This window comes from Coenobita brevimanus, chromosome 101, assembly GCF_032717465.1.
Source record: "Coenobita brevimanus isolate Jiangsu-jjx chromosome 101, ASM3271746v2, whole genome shotgun sequence".
Classification (NCBI taxonomy): Eukaryota; Metazoa; Arthropoda; class Malacostraca; order Decapoda; family Coenobitidae; genus Coenobita; species Coenobita brevimanus.
The window spans coordinates 6,178,987-6,199,467 of record NC_137054.1 but is presented as its reverse complement, the minus strand read 5'-3'; the positions used below and the strand labels follow the sequence as shown (position 1 = coordinate 6,199,467).

Sequence of the window (20,481 nt, the reverse complement as noted above, 5' to 3'; positions counted from 1 at the left end):
GCTCATTATAGTTGCCATCTCCTTTTTGTCCCTTAAAATTTTGTTTATTATTTCTTCATCTATACCAGTGATTACTATAAATTTGTTGATATCTGCTGAATCTTTGACCAATTGTGGGTTGTTTTGGATTATTTTTTTTCACTTCCTTTCTAATGCTTTTTTCTTCGACTCTTGTTTCTAAGTCTTTCCTTACTTTCACGATTTCAGCATACGTAGTTTCCGCATCATCCTTGTAACTTTGCATCACTTCATTCATCTGGGTTATCTTCTCTTCATTATCACTGCTTTGGTCTGTCAGACTGCTTGCTTGCCTGTCTCTGTATCGTTTCTGAACTCCTCCATAATATTTTTTTTTTTTTTTTTTTTTAATGCAAAGAAGAAGGAACCCAAGGCCACGAGCCCGTTATTATTGTTCCTTCCAAGAGAAAAACAGTATACAAGAGAGAGCCAAATTCAAGATCCAATCATTTCGAGATGCCTGGACACACTGCGTTTGAAAGACTGGAGATCATAGGAAGCAGGAAACAGACAGAGGGAGACAGTTCCAGTATTGACCTGTTGCATAAATGAAGGACTGGGAGTAACAGATAACTCTTGCATTAGAGAGTTGGACAGAAAAGGAATGAGAGTTTGTTGCTAGACTGGTGCTACTGGTACGTGCCCACCGTAGTAGTAATAATAATAATAATGATAATAAAAGTTTATTTCTACAAACCTTGGTTATTCATATAAATAGTAGAGGAGGGATGCAAGCAGACAGTTCAGACGAGCAGTGACCATTGAAGTAGCGACAGAAAAGAGATGAAAAGAGATAACGATGCAACAGTACGGCGAAGGTACTGAAGTTGAAAGGAGCTAGTAAGAGGAGGAGAGTTGATGAGATGAAAAGCCTTTGACTCCACCTTGTTGAGAAGAGCTGTATGTGGAAAGCCTCCCCACACATGAGAGATATACTCAACACAGGGGCAAATATAACCCATTTATAAAGTCAAGAACTGTGCAGGGGTAAAAAAAGGCATGGAGTCAGCATAGCACACCTAATCTCTTGGAAGCAGATTTTACGAGACAGGTGTTATGTTCTTTTCAAGATAAATCCCGAGGGAATGAAACCCCAAGTATCCTTTTGAAACATTATTTTCTTGTAAACAGCCCATAGACCAACCATTCCCAGCATCGACATCTCTAGAAGCGTGTAATCAGTCAGGTTCCTTTCAACACAATCCCCGCTCCCTCTGTATCGTGTATGTTTATGTGCATGTTTGTTTTTGAAATATGAGTTACAAATGCACAACCTCCTTTCCTGACACATATCCTTCAGTCGTTTCCTGTTATCATTTTCTCCTGGTACTTCATTACAACCCATTAAGGTATCCTCAGGACCATTGCCTACTCTTCCATTCATATTGCCCATTATGATCGCTTTATAACCCCTGGGCATTTCTCCCACTGTTTCATCCAGCTCATCCCAAAACCTATCTTTCGCTTACTCACTCTTGTCCTCACATGGTGCATACACTACAATCACAGCCACTTTTACCTCCTCAAACTTGAACCTGACATACAGACACCCTGAGCTGACATTTGTAATCTCTCACTTCACTCTGCCACACCTCATTCATCAGCAATGCAACCCATTCCTTGCATCTTCCTCACCCATTCACGTCCAGTCATACACATTTCACACCTCCCACTCATCTACTTTACACCTTTTCATTTTTGTTTCACACAATGCCGTCCCGGCATATGTCACACTCTTGAACACATTCACCACTTCCACCCTCTTGCTGTCCTAATTCACACCTCTTACATTCCACATGGCCATGCAAATCTGCCCATTTGGTTGGGGCTGTGGGCAGGTATTGGGCCCTCCGAGGCTCTCCGAAACAACTGCCGTGATCAAGTGATTTTAGAACTGCCATGATTAAGTGATTTTAGATAGAGGAATCTGAGGGACACATCCTTACCAGAAACCCCAGTTACATGGTTACCACCCAGCATAGTTAATGGTTTCCTGGGTACAGGAAACCATTTGGCTTGTCACTCATTGGAGAGACCATAAGGCATCCCTACATTGAGTGAGTGGATGATGGGCACCCCATATCTCTCTCTCTCTCTGATTGAAACACATTATTGTCTCCACTTCTCCCTTCCCTGAACTACAATTATCACCTCACCTCCTTTTCAGTGTCTTTGTCTGATCTCATCCTTCCTTGCTTTGACTGACCCCCCCCACCCCACAATTTTTTTCGTATCTGTGGATTTTTCATAATTCGATCCTTCGTAAGTAGTGGACTGACCGTGTGTGTGTGTGTGTATATATATATATTTATATATATATATATAGTATTTATCATACATCCATTCATCATCCAATCCTTTGTTGCCCCATGAGGAGTGGAGGAGCCTGGGGTCAGGCAAGTTAGTCCTGACATTTAAGGTGAGAATGATATATATGTATATGGCTGTCTGGATATTGTTACTCCTCACCCTGCCCTAAGGTGGGAAAGGAGGTCCGGATGATGATGATAATGATATACATAGTGGAGTGAGGTTGTTGATTTCTCTAATCCGCAGAGTACAGTGTAAAGTGCTTTAGTTAATCTTACAAATTTTGAAAGTTGTTGCTGTTGGAATTACCTTATTTTTAAGGATCAGTTGATTATTTACTAACTTCCCTGTGTATATTCACTAGGGTGCACTCACCCATGGCGATCGTCGAGCGACAGAGTCTCGAGACCTGTCGTCCTTTAACATCGACAACAAATACGGACGTCTGGCACTGGAGTCTACAATGAAGACAATGATGGGATATGAGCACCCCATCGTTCCTCCACCTGATGATTATAAGGGAGACTTCTTTTCAGACATCCAGAATGCCCTTGTTGGAGTTGGTATAATTCTCAAGGAAGATAGTATCTACCAGTTAGACAAGGACTATAATAATATGAGCAAGTTCCTAAACAGGATACTGGGCATGCCAGTTGAACTTCAGAACCGGTTATTCAAATATTTTACCGATACATTGGCAGCTATTGTTAATCAAGCAAAACGAACTGGAAAATATGACATGGGAATTCTTGGTAAGAACTGTATGCAGTATTACTTTTTCAAATACATCACTTAGCAATATAAAGGTTTGTTGAGTTGAGAGAAGGGTGAAGGATTGAGAAATGGAGAGAATAGTGAAATTAGCATGCAAGAGAAATAGTGAATGCAAATATAGCAGTATTGTATAGTATAGGGGAAGTGATTTAAGTAATGAAATGATGGAAGAAAGGAGGAGAAGGAGGAAGATGATGTAGAAAGAAAAAATAACATATTTAAAGGAGGAATATCAAGATAAGACTCTTAAGGATTTTCAGTGGCAGTTAAGTTCGGTATTTCGTTGAGGAGCAATAACAAGGCTGAAGAGGTCAGAAATTGATATTTTGTGGCTGTGGAACAAGAGAGTTGAGAGGTTGGCAAAGTGCATGAGGTATCTCTCATGGCCCTTGTGGTACTGGGCCATGAGAGGACAGTGTGGAGGTCTGTCAGATCATATGTTTGTGGTGTGCAAGATCAAGCTGAGAGGAGTGAGGTGGATCAGGAGAGAGAGGAGCAGTCAGGGAGGAAGCCTGAAAGTCTGGAAGCTGAGGATCAAAGAAATGGCAGATGAATACAGGACCAAAGTAGGAGAGGAGTTGGAATCAGTGAATTGGAATGAAATGGATCTGAACAGCCGCTGGAATGCATATAGTAATTTCATAGTTAGGAATGCTAAAGCGGTGTTTGATGTTGCAAGAGTAACAACAAAGAAGAAATGTACAGCATGGGACGAAGAGGTTGAGAGAGCAGTGGAGGAAAAGTAGAAGTGGCTAGAATGGTTACAGAACAGGGGTTCAATTGAAATAAGAACTGAATATATTGAGGGCAAGAAGTACTTAAAGAGACCAGTGAAGAGGAAAAGGGTAGGTAAATGATGAACTAGGAAGAAAAATGAATGCAAACTACTCTGAAAATAGGAAGTTATTCTGGAAAGAGGTGTGGAAATGTAGAAATGACAGCAGAATGGTATGTGAAGGTGTGAAGGATGTAAGTGGTAGATTATTAACCCGTGGGGATGAAGTAAGGACCAGATGGAAAGAATATTTTGAATGCCTGATGAATGGGATTAGAGAGAGCAGAGCAGCCGTGAACGTGATTGTTTTTTGGGGTGTGCAGAGAAGGAAAGCAATGCCAGGAAATGTGACGCTCGCACAGGTGCAGAATGCCATGAAGCTGCTGAAAATTGGGAAGCAGCTGGGGTTGATGAGGTGTATGCAGAAATGATTAAGTTTAGAGGAGAGAGTGGAATGAAATGCATGTTTGAGGTATGTAAGTAGGCAGGGATGAGTGAAATTGTACCAGCAGAGTGGAAAAAGACTGTCATTGTACCCCTGTACAAAAATAAAGGTGAGCAAAGTGAGTGAAAGAATTATCATGGCATAAGTTTATTGAATGTGGTAGGGAAGGTGTATGGAAGAGAAAGTAGGAGAGGTATCAGAAGTCCTGGTGAGTGATGAACAGAGTGGCTTTAGGAGTGGCAGAGGATGTGTAGATCAAATATTTACAGTGAGACAGATAGTGGAGAAGGCTTGTGAAAACGACTGTAAGTTGTTTATGGCATTCATGGATCTGAAAAAAAGCATACAACAAAATAGACAGAGAAGGATTGTGGATTGGTTTGCACATGTACAGTGTAGATGGTAAGCTGCTAAGTGCCGCCAAAAGTTTTTTTGATGGTAGTGAGGTATGTGTTAGGGTAAATGGGCATCTAAGTGAATGGTTCACAATCAGTATGGGCATGTGACAGTGTTGTGTGATGTCCCCATGGTTGTTCAATATATCTATGGATGGGGTGATGAAGCAAAAACACTAGTAATGGAGAGAGGGATGGCATTGGTAATGGATGGTGATGGATGGAATATATCAGAATTTGTACACACATCTTGAGCTGACATATTTGTAATCTCTCATTCCACTCCGCCACACCTCATTCATCAACAAAACATCTCCTTCCTTGCATCTTCCTCTCCCATTCATGCCTGATCTTACACATTTCACACCCTCCCACTCCTCCACTTCACACCCTTTCATGTTTGTTTCACACAATGTCATCTCACCATCCACTCATTCAATGTAGTGCTGCTCTCTGGTGTCTGCTCTTTCCTTTCCTCGTCCTTCTGCCTACAGGTGACTTTACACTCCCTCTTCTGTCTTTCTTTCCTTCAGTCTTTCCTCTTCCTTCTGCCTGTGGGTGACTCTACACTGAGTGACAAGCCAGATGGTTTCCTGTACATCAAGAAACCATATACTATGCTGGGTGGAAACCACATAGCCAAATTTTGGTGCCTGGTGGTGTAGTGGGTAATTACGGCGCTCCGTTCGGATTGAGCTGGTGAATGTTTATATCCAAGGGGTGGTTGGGGTTTATTGCTCATGTAATGCCACCTAGAGATGAGTGAGGCTGGTCACTCACTTCTTAAATGTCAGGACCAACTTGCCTAGCCCCGGCCTTCTACGCTTCTCATGGGGCAACGTAGCATTGGATGATGGATGGATGGATGGATTATTATCATTATAATTATTATTATTATTATTGTTAGTTATTATTATTATTATTGTTGTTATTATTATTATTGTTATTATTATTATTGTTATTATTATTAATTATTATTATTATTATACTGGTAGGTGGGGTCACTCACCATCCACTCATTTGATGTAATCCTGCTCTCGGGTGTCTGCCCTGTCCTCTCCTCCCTCCATTCCATCCTTCCTCTTCTGTCTTTCATTACTTTATTCTTTTCACGTCCTTTTGCCTACGGGTGACTTTACACTCCCTTTTTTGTCTTTCTGTTCTTCAGTCTTTCCTCCTTCTTCTGCATGTGAGTGACTCAACACTGAGTAACAAACTGAATGGTTTCCTGTACACCAGGAAACCATTTACTATGCTGGGTGGTAACCATATAACAAAATTATTGCGCCTGGTGGTTTAGTGGGTAATTACGGCTATCCAATTGAATTGAGCCGGTGAAGGTTTATATCCAAGGGGTTGTTGGGGTTATTGCTCATGTAATGCCACTCAGGGATAAGTGAGGCTGATCACTCTGATCTTAAATGTCAGGACCAACTTGCCTAGCCCTGGGCTTCTATGCTTCTCATGGGGCAACATAGGATTGGATGATGGATGAATGGATGGATTATTATTATTATCATCATTATTATCATTACAGTACAATCCCAGCTAACTAGGATGCTTGGGTAGTTTACCATCCCAGTTTCTGATTTTTCCCAGGTATCTGACATATGCTTTTATACATAGACTCTCTCATTGCTTTATATACAGTACTCACCACTCATATATGAGGCCACACTAACAGACTCCTTTTGAAACATTATCTTCTCATAAACACAGCCCATAGACCAACCATTCCCAGCATTGACATCTCTACAAGCGTGTAATCAGTCAGGTTCCTTTCAACACAATCCCCGCTCCCTCTGTATCGTGTATGTTTATGTGCATGTTTGTTTTTGAAATATGAGTTACAAATGCACAACCTCCTTTCCTAACAGATATCCTTCAGTTGCTTTCCATTATGATTTTCTCCTGGTACTCCATTACAACCCATTGTCATCCTCAGGACCAGTGCCTACTCTTCTATTAATATCACCCATTATGATCACTTTATAGCTCCTGGGCATTTCTCCCACTGCTTCATCTAGCTCATCCCAAAACTCTCTCTCTCTCCCATTCCTGTCATCACATGGTGCATACGCTACGGTCACTGCCACTTTCACCTTCTCATACTGGAACTTGACGTTAAATTTGAGTACATCTCGAGCTGACACATTTGTAATCTCCCATTCCACTGTGCCACACCTCATTAATCAACAAAGCAACCTCTTCCTTGCATCTCCCTTGCCCATGCATGCCTGATCTCACTCATTTCACACCCTCCCACTCCTCCATTTCACACCCTTTCATCATTGTTTCACACAGTGCCATCATGGCATATCTCACACTCTTGAACACATTCACCACTTCCACCCTCTTGCTCTCCTCATTCACACCTCTTACATTCCACATGGCCATGTGAATCTGACTATTTGGTTAGGGCCCTGTGCAGGTATTGGGCACTTCGAGATTCTCTGAAACGTCTGCCATGATTAAGTAATTTTAGATAGGGGAATTTGGGGGACACTTAACCTGGCCAAAAATCTTGGTTATATGGTTACTACTCAGAATAGTACATGGTTTCCTCGGTGCAGGAAACCGTTTGGCTTGTCATTCAGTGTAGAGGCTAGACGGCATCCCTACATTCAGTGAGTGGATGATGGATGCCCCCACCTACCACATTATTATTATTTTTATTATTATTATTGTTATTATTATTATTATTATTATTATTATCGTCATCAGTTGTTGTTCTTGTTATTATCATCGTTGTCGTCATAAATATCATGATCATCATCCATACCTCCTATCCCACCCAGGGGCAGGGGGAGGAATAGCTATGTCCAGACAGCCCATGTTTGCCCAATCCAGTGGGCCATGCCTCCATTCACTCATCATTCAAGCCCCTGGAATCCTGGCCCTGTCTGATACGCCAAAATCATTCACCACATTCTGTAGCTTCACTTAAGCATATCCAATAGAGTCAGTCTGGATGCAGTCACATTAAAAGGGATGCCAAATCCCTGACCGTGCACTTCTCACAACATTCATCCAGCCAGGTCGTTCTCTTGTCAGTTCCCTAGCCTCACTGACTTTCATACCACTCTTCCTCACCATATCCCTCCACCTTCTCCTTGGCCTACCTCACCTCCTCCTTCCATCAAATTCACTGAGATATACCTTTTTCACCACTCTATTGTATCCATGCTCTCCACATCACCATACCATCTCAGTATATTATCTTCAATTCTTGTGTCCTCAGACTTCCTCACTCCACATTTTTCACAAATCATATTATTTCATATCCTATCCACTCTTTGTACTCCACATACATTATTATTATTATTATCCAAGGGGTGGTTTGGGTTTATTGCTCACGTAATGCTACTCAGGGATGAGTGAGGCTGGTCACTCTCATCTTAAATGTCAGGACCAACTTGCTTAGCCCCAGGCTCCTACGCTTCTCATGAGGCAAATTAGGATTGGATGATGAATGAATGAATGAAAAAAATTTGCATTATTATTACACATTATGTGAAACTACAGTGATGAGTGAGGCTGATCACTCACATCTTAAATGTCAGGACCAACTTGCTTAGCCCCAGGCTCCTATGCTTCTCATGGGGCAACGTAGCATTGGATGATGAATGAATGAATGAATGAAAAAAATTTGTATTATTACACATTATGTGAAGCTACAGAATGTGCTGAATGTTTTTGGTGTATCAGATAGAGCCAGGATTTCGGGGGCTTGAATGATGAGTGAATGGAAGCGTGACCCATTGGATTGGACAAACTGCTGTCTGGACGTGTTACTCCTCACCCTGCCCTTGGGTGGGAGAGGTGGTCCGGATGGTGATGATGATTACTGTGCAGTACATTGTGTGTGTGGAAGGTCATGCTTGTTAGGTAAAGCTATTTCATGGCTTGAATGGTGGGTGAATTGAGGATGTGTCCCATTTCAATAGACATGATGTTGATTGTTTATCCTCTATTATGTTTCTTTCCCCTGGCCCTGCCTCACCCCACTTGTGGATGGGAACAAGAGGCGGTTTTTTAAGCTGAGTGCAGTATTAGTGTTTTGATATTCATGTTTCATCTCCAGAAGTTTTACATTTTACCTTCAGACTAGTTTAATTTTAAAATATTATTTAATAAATGATATAATTTTAATTAAAGATGTACAGTATTAAAATTCATGTGTATTTGTAAGCATATTAAATTTATATACTTGTTTTTGTGTACCAGACTTGGGTATCGGTGGTGAAGGTTGCCGCAAGACAAAGACCAGAACTTGGGTAGGTAAACATGTAACAGGGACAGCCAAGACAGAGCTGCACACTGTGTTGGTGGAGCGGGGGCTTTCTTGGGCTGAGGTTCACGAGAAATGGGCAGAACTCACTGGTGATCTTGAGGGATTCTACGTTTCACACCAGGTAAACAAGATGTTGGTGCCTAGTTCCAGCTTGGTATAGAAGATTACAGTAGTAAGCCTGTATTTTAAGTGACAAATAAGGCTTCGCATCCCTTCCATAGTGATTTATTTTGCTTATCAGTTTTGATCATTCTCTATGTTTTTTACATTTACGGTCAATAGTATTTATCGGCAACATGCAAGAGGCTGTTGAGCTGTAATGTGCAGAATAAATCACTAGGAAAGAGAGGTTGCATTAACTTAACAACCACTTGGAATATGAACCGTAAGTAAAATGCTGCAGGTTTTTAAATAATATTATGCCAGAGAGCCTTTATATCAGAATGATGGTTAGAGAGGCTTCATATCTTCATAGAGAGCCTTATTTAAGAAGCCAGAAGATGGTATCACCATTAATACTGGTACAGTGCAAATTGATGTAATCCCAGATTTAATTCATCTAATTTTTAAAATACTGTAAAGTCAGGTTTTCTTATAATAATTGTATTATGCATAGCTTTTATGTGAGTATTATTGGGTTTCCAAGTATTCAGCAATCCAACCATCATCCAGTCCTTCATTACTCCATCAGAAGTGTAGAGACTTAGAGCCTGGCTTCTCATATGAGTGACTGGTTGCTCATCTGAGCATAATTATGTGAACCATAGATGCTAACTCTCCCTCAGAATCAAAACTGTGTGGATCACATCCGCTTGAAACACCAGGTGTTCGTTTGGTGAATGAATGATTACGTGCAACATAGTACAGTAAATGGTTTACTGGGTTTCAGAAAAGCATTTTGCTTGTCACTCCCTGTACAGTTACATAGTGATAATGCTACATTAAATAAATGACTGCTATATTTCACATATGATCAGATCCATAAATGCTATAATTTTCTTAGTCATTTTCGTATTCCTTCTGGGCTTTGTCTTACCTCAAATATTTGATCCTCACATCTACTATATATCCTAAAATCACCCTTTTTGTCACCCCTCACACACTGTAATGGCTTCCTTTATTTGTCTACTGTTATTCATTCATTTTACAGTTCTGCAGAGCTCACCAGACTATCTTACAGTAATTATTCTGCCCACTTCCATCACATTTACCTTTATTGTAGCAAAGGTACTGTTAGAATGTTTTTCCACATCAGTGGTACAGCTCCACATATCTGCTTTTATGCACATTTCCTATAAAAATTTCCCTCATTTTTCGTACAACTCCGCCTGTCCAGGCGATCTTGCATGTTTCTTATAAATACTTTCTTCATTTTCTCCTAAATCAAACTAAGAGTCACACATCTCCATCACTAGGTTCGGAACAATAAGAAAACGGCAGTACTGGCAGTGCTGGAACCATCTCAGGCAAATAAGAAACGTGAGAAGAACAACCGGATGTTCATCATCTACCGGCCTAACACAGGGATGCAGATGAAACAGGAGTCCTACTCTGATCTCAAGAAGAAGTACAAGAAAGTGACACCTGATGAGGCTCAGGAACACTGGGAGGAGCAATTCAAGGCTTCTAGTCACATTTGCTCTCATGCATATTGGTGAGTATATATATACAGTCTCTCTCTCTCTCTATACAGTATATATATATATATATATATATATATATATATATTTATATATATATATATATATACACACACACACACACACACACACACACACACACACACACACACACACACACACACTCAAACCTCAATTTAAGGGACCTCCATTTAAGGGATTTTGGATTTAAGGGACTCCATATTCTACCTGACAAACGGACAAGACCATTCAAAAGTGATATGTAATGTCTAGGTTATATACATTAATATGTTTCTTTATACGGTACCCGTATAATAATATTCATAATCATATAAATATGTAAGAAAAGTGAAACAATCATTGCATTTCACACCTGTTATTCATGCCCAACCTTCCAGGCAGGGGAACTGCCGTCGTGTGAATAGTGGGTTGGAGTGTGAGATTGGGCTGCGACGACGGACCTACCATGTGCTGTGTGGGCTTGTGTTGAATGTGTGGGCTCGAGTAGAGGATGTACTGTCTTCAGCTCCCCACTCCACTGCCTCCAAAATGCAGGTCGTCAGACTCAAGACACACGATGGAATTAAGCTCGTTGGTCAGTTACCTCATGCTTATTTTATTTACATTAATTAATTAAGGCATAGCTAATTGTATCAAGTGTCAGAAGTAAAGGAATAATAATGTACAGTAGTAGCTGCTGCTTTTATGTTGAAAATCACTTTCATCTAGCAATACTTTTTCATTAACTACTAATTTGAAACTGGACTTGCAGTTAGAGTAAATCATGTAATGGAAATATTAACAAACTTACTTTGGTATGTGTTTATTAGACAAGTTTTAGCCTACTTTTGTTCATTTGTTTGTGAACAGATAAAAATATCACCATAATATTCATGGGGTGAAGCTCCCCAAAGTGCTGTGAATACTCCTCATGGAATATAATTGTATTCTGCGGTTTACATCATCATCATCTGGATCACCTTTCCCACCCTCGGGCAGGGTGAGGAGTAGCATGTCGAGACAGCCTAAGTTTGCCCAGTCCAATGGGCCACGCTTCCATTCACTCATCATTCAGGCCCCCGGAGCTGTGACTCTATCTGATATGCCAAAAACATTCACCACATTCTGTAACTTCACACAAACCTAGGGCGGGCAGCCTCCGGCCTGCCAACCTGCTCGGCATGAACATAGCAATCCGGCCTGCGGAACCCCAGCCAAATCAAATTAAATTCTGACAAATAGCATCTGCCGGCCACATACAGCTGGCAGATGCTATTTGGCAACTCGACACTCCCCTCACCCCGCACAGTACAATCTTTCTGCCATCCTGCCAGACGCCCGTGTCCATAGGACTTCCGCATTGAGAGGAGGTATGTCACTCTCAATGTGGGTACACACTTGTTGCGTATCCATGTATGTATGTAGTACTTTTCAAGTTCATAGATGTTTTGAGATCTTAACCCACCAGGTGAAACACGTTCCACCCTTTCAAGTGTAGAAGTCTGTATCCTGATATAGTTTTAATTTCCATGTTTTCCAATAAAATGCTTGTATATAGTCACATTTGTGTTCTCATATGTCACTCCAGCCTGCGGGCTGCTCTCAAAAGTCTCATCTGGCCCTTGCTCTGAAAAGGTTACCCGCCCCTGACATAAACGTATCTGATAGAGTCAATCTGAACGCTGTTATGTTAAAAGGGGTTCCAAATCCCTGATCGTGCACTTCTCACAACATTCATCCAGCCAGCTCAATCTCTTGTCAGTCCCCTGGCCTCACCGACTTCCATACCTCACTTCCTCACACACTCATCCACCATATCTGTCCACCTTCTCCTTAGCCTACCTCGCCTCCTCCCTCCTTCAGATTCGCTCAGATATACCTTTTTCACTACTCTGTTGTTATCCATTCTCTCCATATGACCATACCTTCTCAGTACACTCTCTTTGATTCAGGTGTCCACAGACTTCCTCACGCCACATCTTTCACGAATCGCATTATTTCGTATCCTGTCCACTCACTTTACTCCACATACATTCCTCAGCAGTCTCATCTCCACTGCTCATGCCACACCATAGTCTCACATCCAATCATTAAAGTTGGCACTAACACCTCTTTATGTAAGCCTCGTGCAGCTGCAACACTCAAGCCTCTGCTTCTTATCTAGGCCTTCATAGCGCCACCAACTACTTTTCTTCCTTGTGTCACTCTACTTTCCACTTCTTTTACACACATTCCTCTCTTTTCTATCACTGTACCCAGGTATTTGAACTCCCACCACTTCCAGTCTCTCTCCATTCACTGTAACATTGCCCTGGGATTCACCTCACTCGATTACCATAACTTTACTCTTTTCAGCAGTTACTCTCAAGGCACGACGCTCACAGACTTTAACTCTGCACTGGTCTACCAAGCTCTTATGCGGTATTTGGAAGTAGTACTGCGCATACAACAAATTTGAGATATTCCATCCATCACCATTCATTACCAACGCCATCCCTTTCTCCATTATTCGTGTTTTTACTTCTTTCATCACTCCATCCATATATACAGTAATCCCAGTACTATCCGGACGCCCACTTTCCGGACACACCACTTACCAGACATTGTGGGCCTGGACCTTCAAAACCCAAAAACGGCCGGAAAAAAAAAAAAAAATCCCCCCCAAATCCAATTTTTTTCCCACTCGTAATTTGAAATTGCGGCGCAGCGCCAAACAGCTGTTACACCATGGCCCCTTCACCCCTTCCTTCCTCCCCCCTCCCCCCCTCCCCTGTCGGGGTTGCCACTTGGTATTTTTCATTACCAAATGTGGGCCAATTTAGTGATGAAAAATTCGTTTGGTAATGATTCAGAATAATGCATTACCAAATGGATTTTTCACATGTATGAGGATACACAGGATGGAGATGGTGGATTGTTTGCTCTCTCTGATTAATTTGCTACCCTACATAGCTTGAAAATAATCAACATGCTGTTAATTATTAGGAGAGTGATTAAATGTATTTCCACCTGTATATATAATTAGTGAAGAATAAATGCTAGCTTTACGAATTTGGTAATGAAAACTGAGGAGTGTGGTAATGTGGCCGAGCTCTGATCTGGCAACACTGCTCCTTCCTCACCACCAGTTTCTGCCTAACTGCGATTATGAGTAGATGCTTATCGCAGTGGATAGTGCACGTCCTCGTTTTTTTTTTTAATAGACAGTGAATAAACTGCAATACCTCGCCACTAGACCACACGGAAATTTAGTGTTGTGTAGTGTTAAGAAATTAGAATTTAGAGTGCAAAGGATTAACTGTGGAGTGCAAACTGGCAGTTGAAACTGTTGTGGTGCAGTTAACAATGTGCAGTGTTAAACAATTATAACTCACAGTGCGAAGAATTACTGTAAGTGCAGCACAACACTGGATTACTGTACGTGCTTCAAGAGCATTTTCACCGCTGCCAAAGCCTTAGAGAAGGTGGCCACAGATGTGTTGTAAGTACCCTGGCTGAGGCACAGTCACTTCTAATTCCTCATTCTTTGGTTCCTTGTCATTTACTTCATGCTTTATGTCCATTATTGGTGTGAATAGGGTCTTACACAGGTTTAAATAGGTGCTCTGCATGTCTGGTAGGGAGTTATTTAGGTGGCTTTCAAAGTTAGGCTGGGTTAGGGTCCTTAAGTACCAGTCCAGGAGCCAGAGGCCCACTTTCCGGACAGGACCACTTTCTGGACATACCTTTGGCTCTATTACATCAGATAGTGGAGGGATTACTGTATATTGAACAACCATGGGAACATCACACAACCTTGTCGCACGCCCTCACCGATTGTGAACCATTCACTTAGATGCCCATTTACCCTTAGACATGCATCACTACCATTATAAAAACTCTTGACACCACCTAGCAGCTTACCATCTACACCATACATGCACAAAACCTTCCACATTCCTTCTCTTTCCAGATCCATGAATGCCGTAAACACTTTATTGTCCTCACAAGCCTTCTCCACTATCTGTTACTGCAAATATTTGATCCACACATCCTTTACCACTCTTAAAGCCACTAGGACTTCTGATATCTCTCTTACTATCTCTATAATAATTCTCCATGTACCTTCCCTCCCACACTCAATAAACTTATGCCACAATAATTCTTGCACTCACTTCTCTTACCTTTATTTTTGTACAGAGGTACAGTCACGGCCGTTTTCCACTCTTATGGCACAGTTTCACTCATCCATGCCTTTTTACATATCTGCAACAAGCACTTTATTCCGCTCTCTCCAACAGCCTTAATCATCTCTCCGTACACCTCGTCAACCCCAGCTGCTTTCCCATTTTTCATCCGCTTCACACCGTTATTCACCTGTGTGAGTGTCACGTCTCCTAGCACTGGATTCCTTCTCTGCACACCCCCAAAACCAATCATGTTAACAGCTGCTCTGCTTGCTCTAGTCCCATTCATCAGGCTTTCAAAATTTTCTTTCCATCTGGTCCTTACTTCATCCCCATGGGTTAATACACTACCACTTACATCCTTCACACTTTCCCTTTTCTTTCCGCTGTCACATCTACGTTTCCTCACCTCTTTCCAGAATAACTTCATATTTTCAGAGTAATTTGCATTCATTTTTCTTCCTGGATCATCATTTACCTCCTCCTCTTTCCTCTTTACTATTCTCTGTATGTGCTTCTTGCACTCAATATATTCAGTTCTTATTTCAGTTGAACCCCTTTCCTGTAACCATTCTAGCCACTTCTTCCTCGTTTCGTGCACTGCTCTCTTAACCTCTTCGTCCTACCATGTCGTACCATTCTTCTTTGTTGTTACTCCTGCCACACCACACACTGCTTTAGTATTGCCAATTAAGCAATCACTATATGCATTCCACAAGCTGTCCAGATCCATTTCATTCCAATTCACTGATTCTAACTCCTCCTCTGCTTCTGTAGTTTACTTATAATCTATTCAGGCCATGTGCAGTACTTGTCTGTCTATCTATCTATTGCCAGACACCATAATCCCGTAAGGGGTGTTCATTTGACTTTGAGTTATTTGTTTTACGTGGAGGGGCACTAACCCTCCACCAACCCACTTGTTGACACGTAGGGAGCACGTATGGTCTGGTTATATGGTTACCACCCAGCGTTGTAAATGGTTTCTTGGCTTACATGAAACCATTTGGCTTGTCACTCAATGTAAAGCCACCTGTAAAGGAAAGAAAAGCAATAAGAAGTGACAGGAAAGATGGGAGAAATAGGAAGAGACGAGGGCAGGCACAGAAAAAGAATTGTAAAGGCTATGGAAGAAGTAGGCAGCACTACATCAAGTGAGTGGATGAATTGTAATTTTTATAAATATAAAAATACACCATAAAAGATGAAAAGACGTGACCTAGTTATATTTACCTAGTTGTGATATACACGAAATGAGCTACACTCATGGGGTCCCGACTTTTTTCTCAGTAAGTCAAATTTTGCTTTGAACTCGTTTGAGCTTTTTGTCTGGACGATATCTTTGTCCAGGCCATTCCACAGGTCTATGCATCTACCGGTATATGAAAAACTGTATTTCTTGATATCCTTCAAGCAACTTGACTTTTTCAGTTTCATTCCATGTCCTCTTGTTACTCTCCCATCCCATACAGGCAGATCTTTTCTGTCAGTTTTATTTACTCCCATCATGGTTCTGAACACTGCAATCATGTCGCCCCTCTCTCTCCGTTCTTCTAGGGGAGAGAGATCCAGCTTTTCCAGCCTCTTTTTTTACAACAGATCTGCCAGGCTGGAGACCATCTTGGTTGCTGTTCTTTGTATTCTCTCGATCTTGTTTATATCTTTTTGTTTGGGGACTACACTGCTGCTGCATAGTCTAACCTGGGGCAGATCATGGCCGCTATCAATTTTTTCATCATCTCGTCCATGTAATGAAATGCCACTCTTATATTAGTCAAGAGATTGTACGTCTCTCTAACTGTCTTGTTAATGTGTTTTTCAGGTGACAAACTATCCTATACCAGCACTCCCAGGTCTTTCCATTCTCTCGCTTTTGTGATTGGTTCATTACCCATCATATAATTCAGTGATAGCCTCTTGGTACTTCTACCGATTTCCAGTATTTTACATTTTTTTGTGTTGAATTTCATCTCCCACATCCGACTCCAATGATGAATCCTATGCAGGTCTTCCTGCAGCATTTTACAGTCTTCCTTGACCTCTGCTCTCAAGATCTTTGCATCATCAGCAAACAGACTTGTATAACTGTGTGTGTGTGTGTGTTTGTTTGTTGTAATGTGAGGAAGTAGGACCCAAAGGCCGAAACCCACAAGGTTGTTCCCTCCATAAAAGTAAATAAAAACAAGATAACAGAGAGCAAAATTCAAAGTTTGTTCATTTCATGATGCCAGGGAACACTTGCATTTATAAAAGACTGGAAGTCATAGAAATCATAAATTTAAAGCCCATGTACCATAGTTATAGAAAAGTTGAAAATTGACACTGGCATGGTAGTGGACAGCTGCCTTAATAGCAGCAGACAGGATCTTGCTAAAGCCAAACCGAGACCATAAAAGTACATACCTTACATCAGTAATAGTCCAAGCACTGGTAAATCATAAACAGTGATCCCCAAGTTATTGCGCATAATTGGTATTGAGCAGCGCACATAATAACATACTTGCACAGTAATAAAGGCACAGAACCTATGGGGTCAGCCCTAAGTGGTACCAAGCATCCTAAGTCCAAGGCCAAATTTTCCCATTTACAACAATTAAGACCCATTAAATACAGATATACTGTAATGGTAAGTATCTGAAGCACACATAGGCAAGGTTAGATTAAGAAAAAGTGATGAAAAGGGCACAGTAAGGTAGAAACATATAGCAGAGACACCTGGAATGGGCTTGAGGTAAAGGGTTCTGAGGCTAAGGAATGGAGAGTTAGTGGTCTCCACCACCTGGGATTAACCCGCCAACTCCCGTTGACGTATATATACGTCCAAACATTTTGTCACTGTGACTCCCGTTGACGTATGTAAACGCGCCACAAATGCAAGGTCCATCATTTGCACATTTTTCAAATTTCGTGCGTGATTTTTGGTACGTATACACGGGACACCTCCCTCTACCAGATGCCAGGCAGGGACAATGCATTACCCCCCCCCCCCATGCCATTGTCTCGGCAATTCACCTGTTACCAGTGACCTGGCCAGTAAAGACATATTGCACCACAGTACGAAATTCAAGGCCAGAGTGATTCCCCAATCAATGATAATGTGGAGGACAAACTTTATGTAGCAGTGGAGGAAGAAACAGTCAGAAATGATGATCAGATCGCCAAAAAAGGTGAGGTATGTTGATGTGTTCGGTAAGTGAAACAATGCTTATATCGCCTATTACTGTTCTGTGTGAAAACCAGTATACTCTTGTACTACATATAAATTTGTACCAAATAAATAAATAAATACCTTTTATGAGTGGTGTGGAATAGTTACCCCTCCCATAGAACATGTTTTCTCTGGAGCCAGCCCCATAGAAAACACAGTTAGATAAGGGGTAGGGTTACCTGTATCTGGTATTTTAAACCTCAGGTGAGCGATTTCTCTATGAATTTTCGATGTTTCTCATGAAAAGCAGAGGTTTTAGCCAGAAAAAACAAAATTGAAAATTTGTTGGGATTGGGGAAAGTCATTGGTTAGTAATCTGCTGGGATGGGGCGGGTTAACTCCTTGAGTAGGGCCTCATCCATGAATCCCTCAGAGCCATCAGAAACCATAGACACCGCACCATCATTGTCAGCTGAAACCAGCTCAGGTGCATGATAACAATGTGTTTGAGCCAAAAAATGCACTGTAATAACAGGTGTGCAGATCTTCGCCTCAGAGTGATTATGAAAAATGCTATACCCAAAGGATCTCTGTACCATACTGTACATTCGAAATGATCAGTACACAGGTATATCAGTTGTTCTACTGACAAAAATGAAACACATGAAAACCAGGTGCCCCATTCACACTTAGTGATGAATTGAAGATTTTTTTGTTTGTCAGTTTGCTAGACATGTAGTTAGCCACAGTCGACAAGTTTAAAGACACGAAGATCGTTGGCTGGTTTGTATGCATATTATATATTCTGTGCTGCAGCTTTGCCTGGGCAAATATCATTGCTGAACTTGATAATGTTAGTAATTTGATGGGTCTTCCTTTAGGCATGTGGCGCAGTGAAGAACAGTGAATACTGTAGACTTGATTATTTATTACACTGTTTTCAAGTCCAGCTTTATTGCACGATCTACTTTTTTGCGTAATGAGGTTCTGTCACAAGAAATTAAATAGAAAAGTAAGTGATTCTGTGATAAGAGTTTCTTGTAGAAAAGGATGCTTAGTTTTCATGTGAACTGTGAGGCAGTTGCTATGGTTAAAAACTGATGCCGCAAGCAAGATGAGTGATGCAACCACTCTATCTGACCCTATTATTTGTGTAAAGTAAGCTTCTACAGTTATTATGTCACTACTCAGTACAAAAAGATATAATGGTACCTCTGTCCATGCCATTCTAATGCAGTTCCTTCATTTCCTTCCTGTTCCCTGTCTCTTCTGCTGTTAATGCTTTTCACGATGTCGCAAAGTTTCAGTGATTTTGAATTATCCAAATCTTGATACAGGTACCCTCATTCCAAACAACTTGGTGCAGCGGCTCTGTGCAGTAATGGAAGAAGAAAGCACAGAGTCCTTTGAAGAAACATTCTCTGATGACGAAAGCCGGGACAGTAAAGATGACAAGGAGTAGCAAGAACTGAGAATGAACAGTAGTTGTGTGAATGTGCAAATTCATAAGAATAAAGTAGAAGACATTTAGTAATGGCATGAATGAACAAAGCCTTTGGAAGGAGTGAAATTTAAGTGGCTTCTTAGTAAAACCTATTTGGCTCTAGCTTCATTATTGTCACAAAAATGCTGTAACATGGTGAAAATTTGTGTAAGTGGTATAATTTAAGTGTAACCAGTGCGTGGACTGCAGTGGGCTGCTATGGCTTGACCATGAACAGGTGAGTATTGTGTCAGTGTACTGTGAAAGTGTACCATATCACCGCTGCTTCTCCTGCCAGTCAACAGACACCTGTTAGCGTTGACAGGAAGCCTCCAACATCTAAATAATTCGCACGGATTATTGTAACTAAGGAATGGTTCTGTTGCATTTTTAATGTCACAATGCCTTTCCCCTCACAAGTTAGTGAAGCAACTTGTGCATATTGTGGCTTTTTACAAAGTTGTGATTCAGGTGCTGAGAAGAGAGGACACTGCAGGTGTAAGAGTCTTGTGCTTGGGACTCCTGCAGATTATGGCTCTTCTCCCCAGTAAGCTGTGTGTAATGTAGATGACACCTCTGCGGAGGTACTTCAGTAATCATGGACGTGTGTAGTGTACCTGCTGTGAAGCCAAGGACCACTATTTTAGAACAGAAGAATAATTTAGTCAACAGTTATAGGAAAAAAGTAGTTTTTCTTAGAATTTGGCACTTGCTATTTGAATTTGTGTATTATACGTGCACAAATAATTGTTCGTTGCACTCAAGACCTTGGTCTTGAGAGATTCATGATATTTTACCTGTAGAATAATTTAGCCCTTTGGTCCAGTGTTGCACCTCTGTCTGCAGGAACTTATTTGAGAGTTATTTACATAATGATGTTCCCTGTATCATAGACTCATTATTTATTTTAAAATATTGTGCATGAATCCTCCATCATCCTCTCTTACTCACTTGGTTCTTTACTGAATTTGATGTGTATATATATTGCATTTTTGTCATGCCCATGTATAGTATTCACACATTAGCCACCGTA

At 41.1% G+C, this 20,481-nt stretch overlaps 1 protein-coding gene across 1 annotated transcript in view; it reads left to right on the top strand.

Moving 5' to 3' along the window:
- Window positions 1-19,773, top strand: part of sno (Protein strawberry notch) — a 101,643-nt gene extending 81,870 nt beyond the window's left edge. Inside the window, exons 18-22 of the mRNA XM_080284538.1 lie at window positions 2,693-3,080; window positions 8,945-9,132; window positions 10,427-10,665; window positions 11,050-11,246; window positions 19,303-19,773. Of these exons, the coding sequence (XP_080140664.1) occupies window positions 2,693-3,080; window positions 8,945-9,132; window positions 10,427-10,665; window positions 11,050-11,246; window positions 19,303-19,427 (1,137 nt within the window). The 3' untranslated portion in view covers window positions 19,428-19,773. The remainder of the gene's footprint in view (window positions 1-2,692; window positions 3,081-8,944; window positions 9,133-10,426; window positions 10,666-11,049; window positions 11,247-19,302) is intronic.
- Window positions 19,774-20,481: the final 708 nt, after the last annotated feature.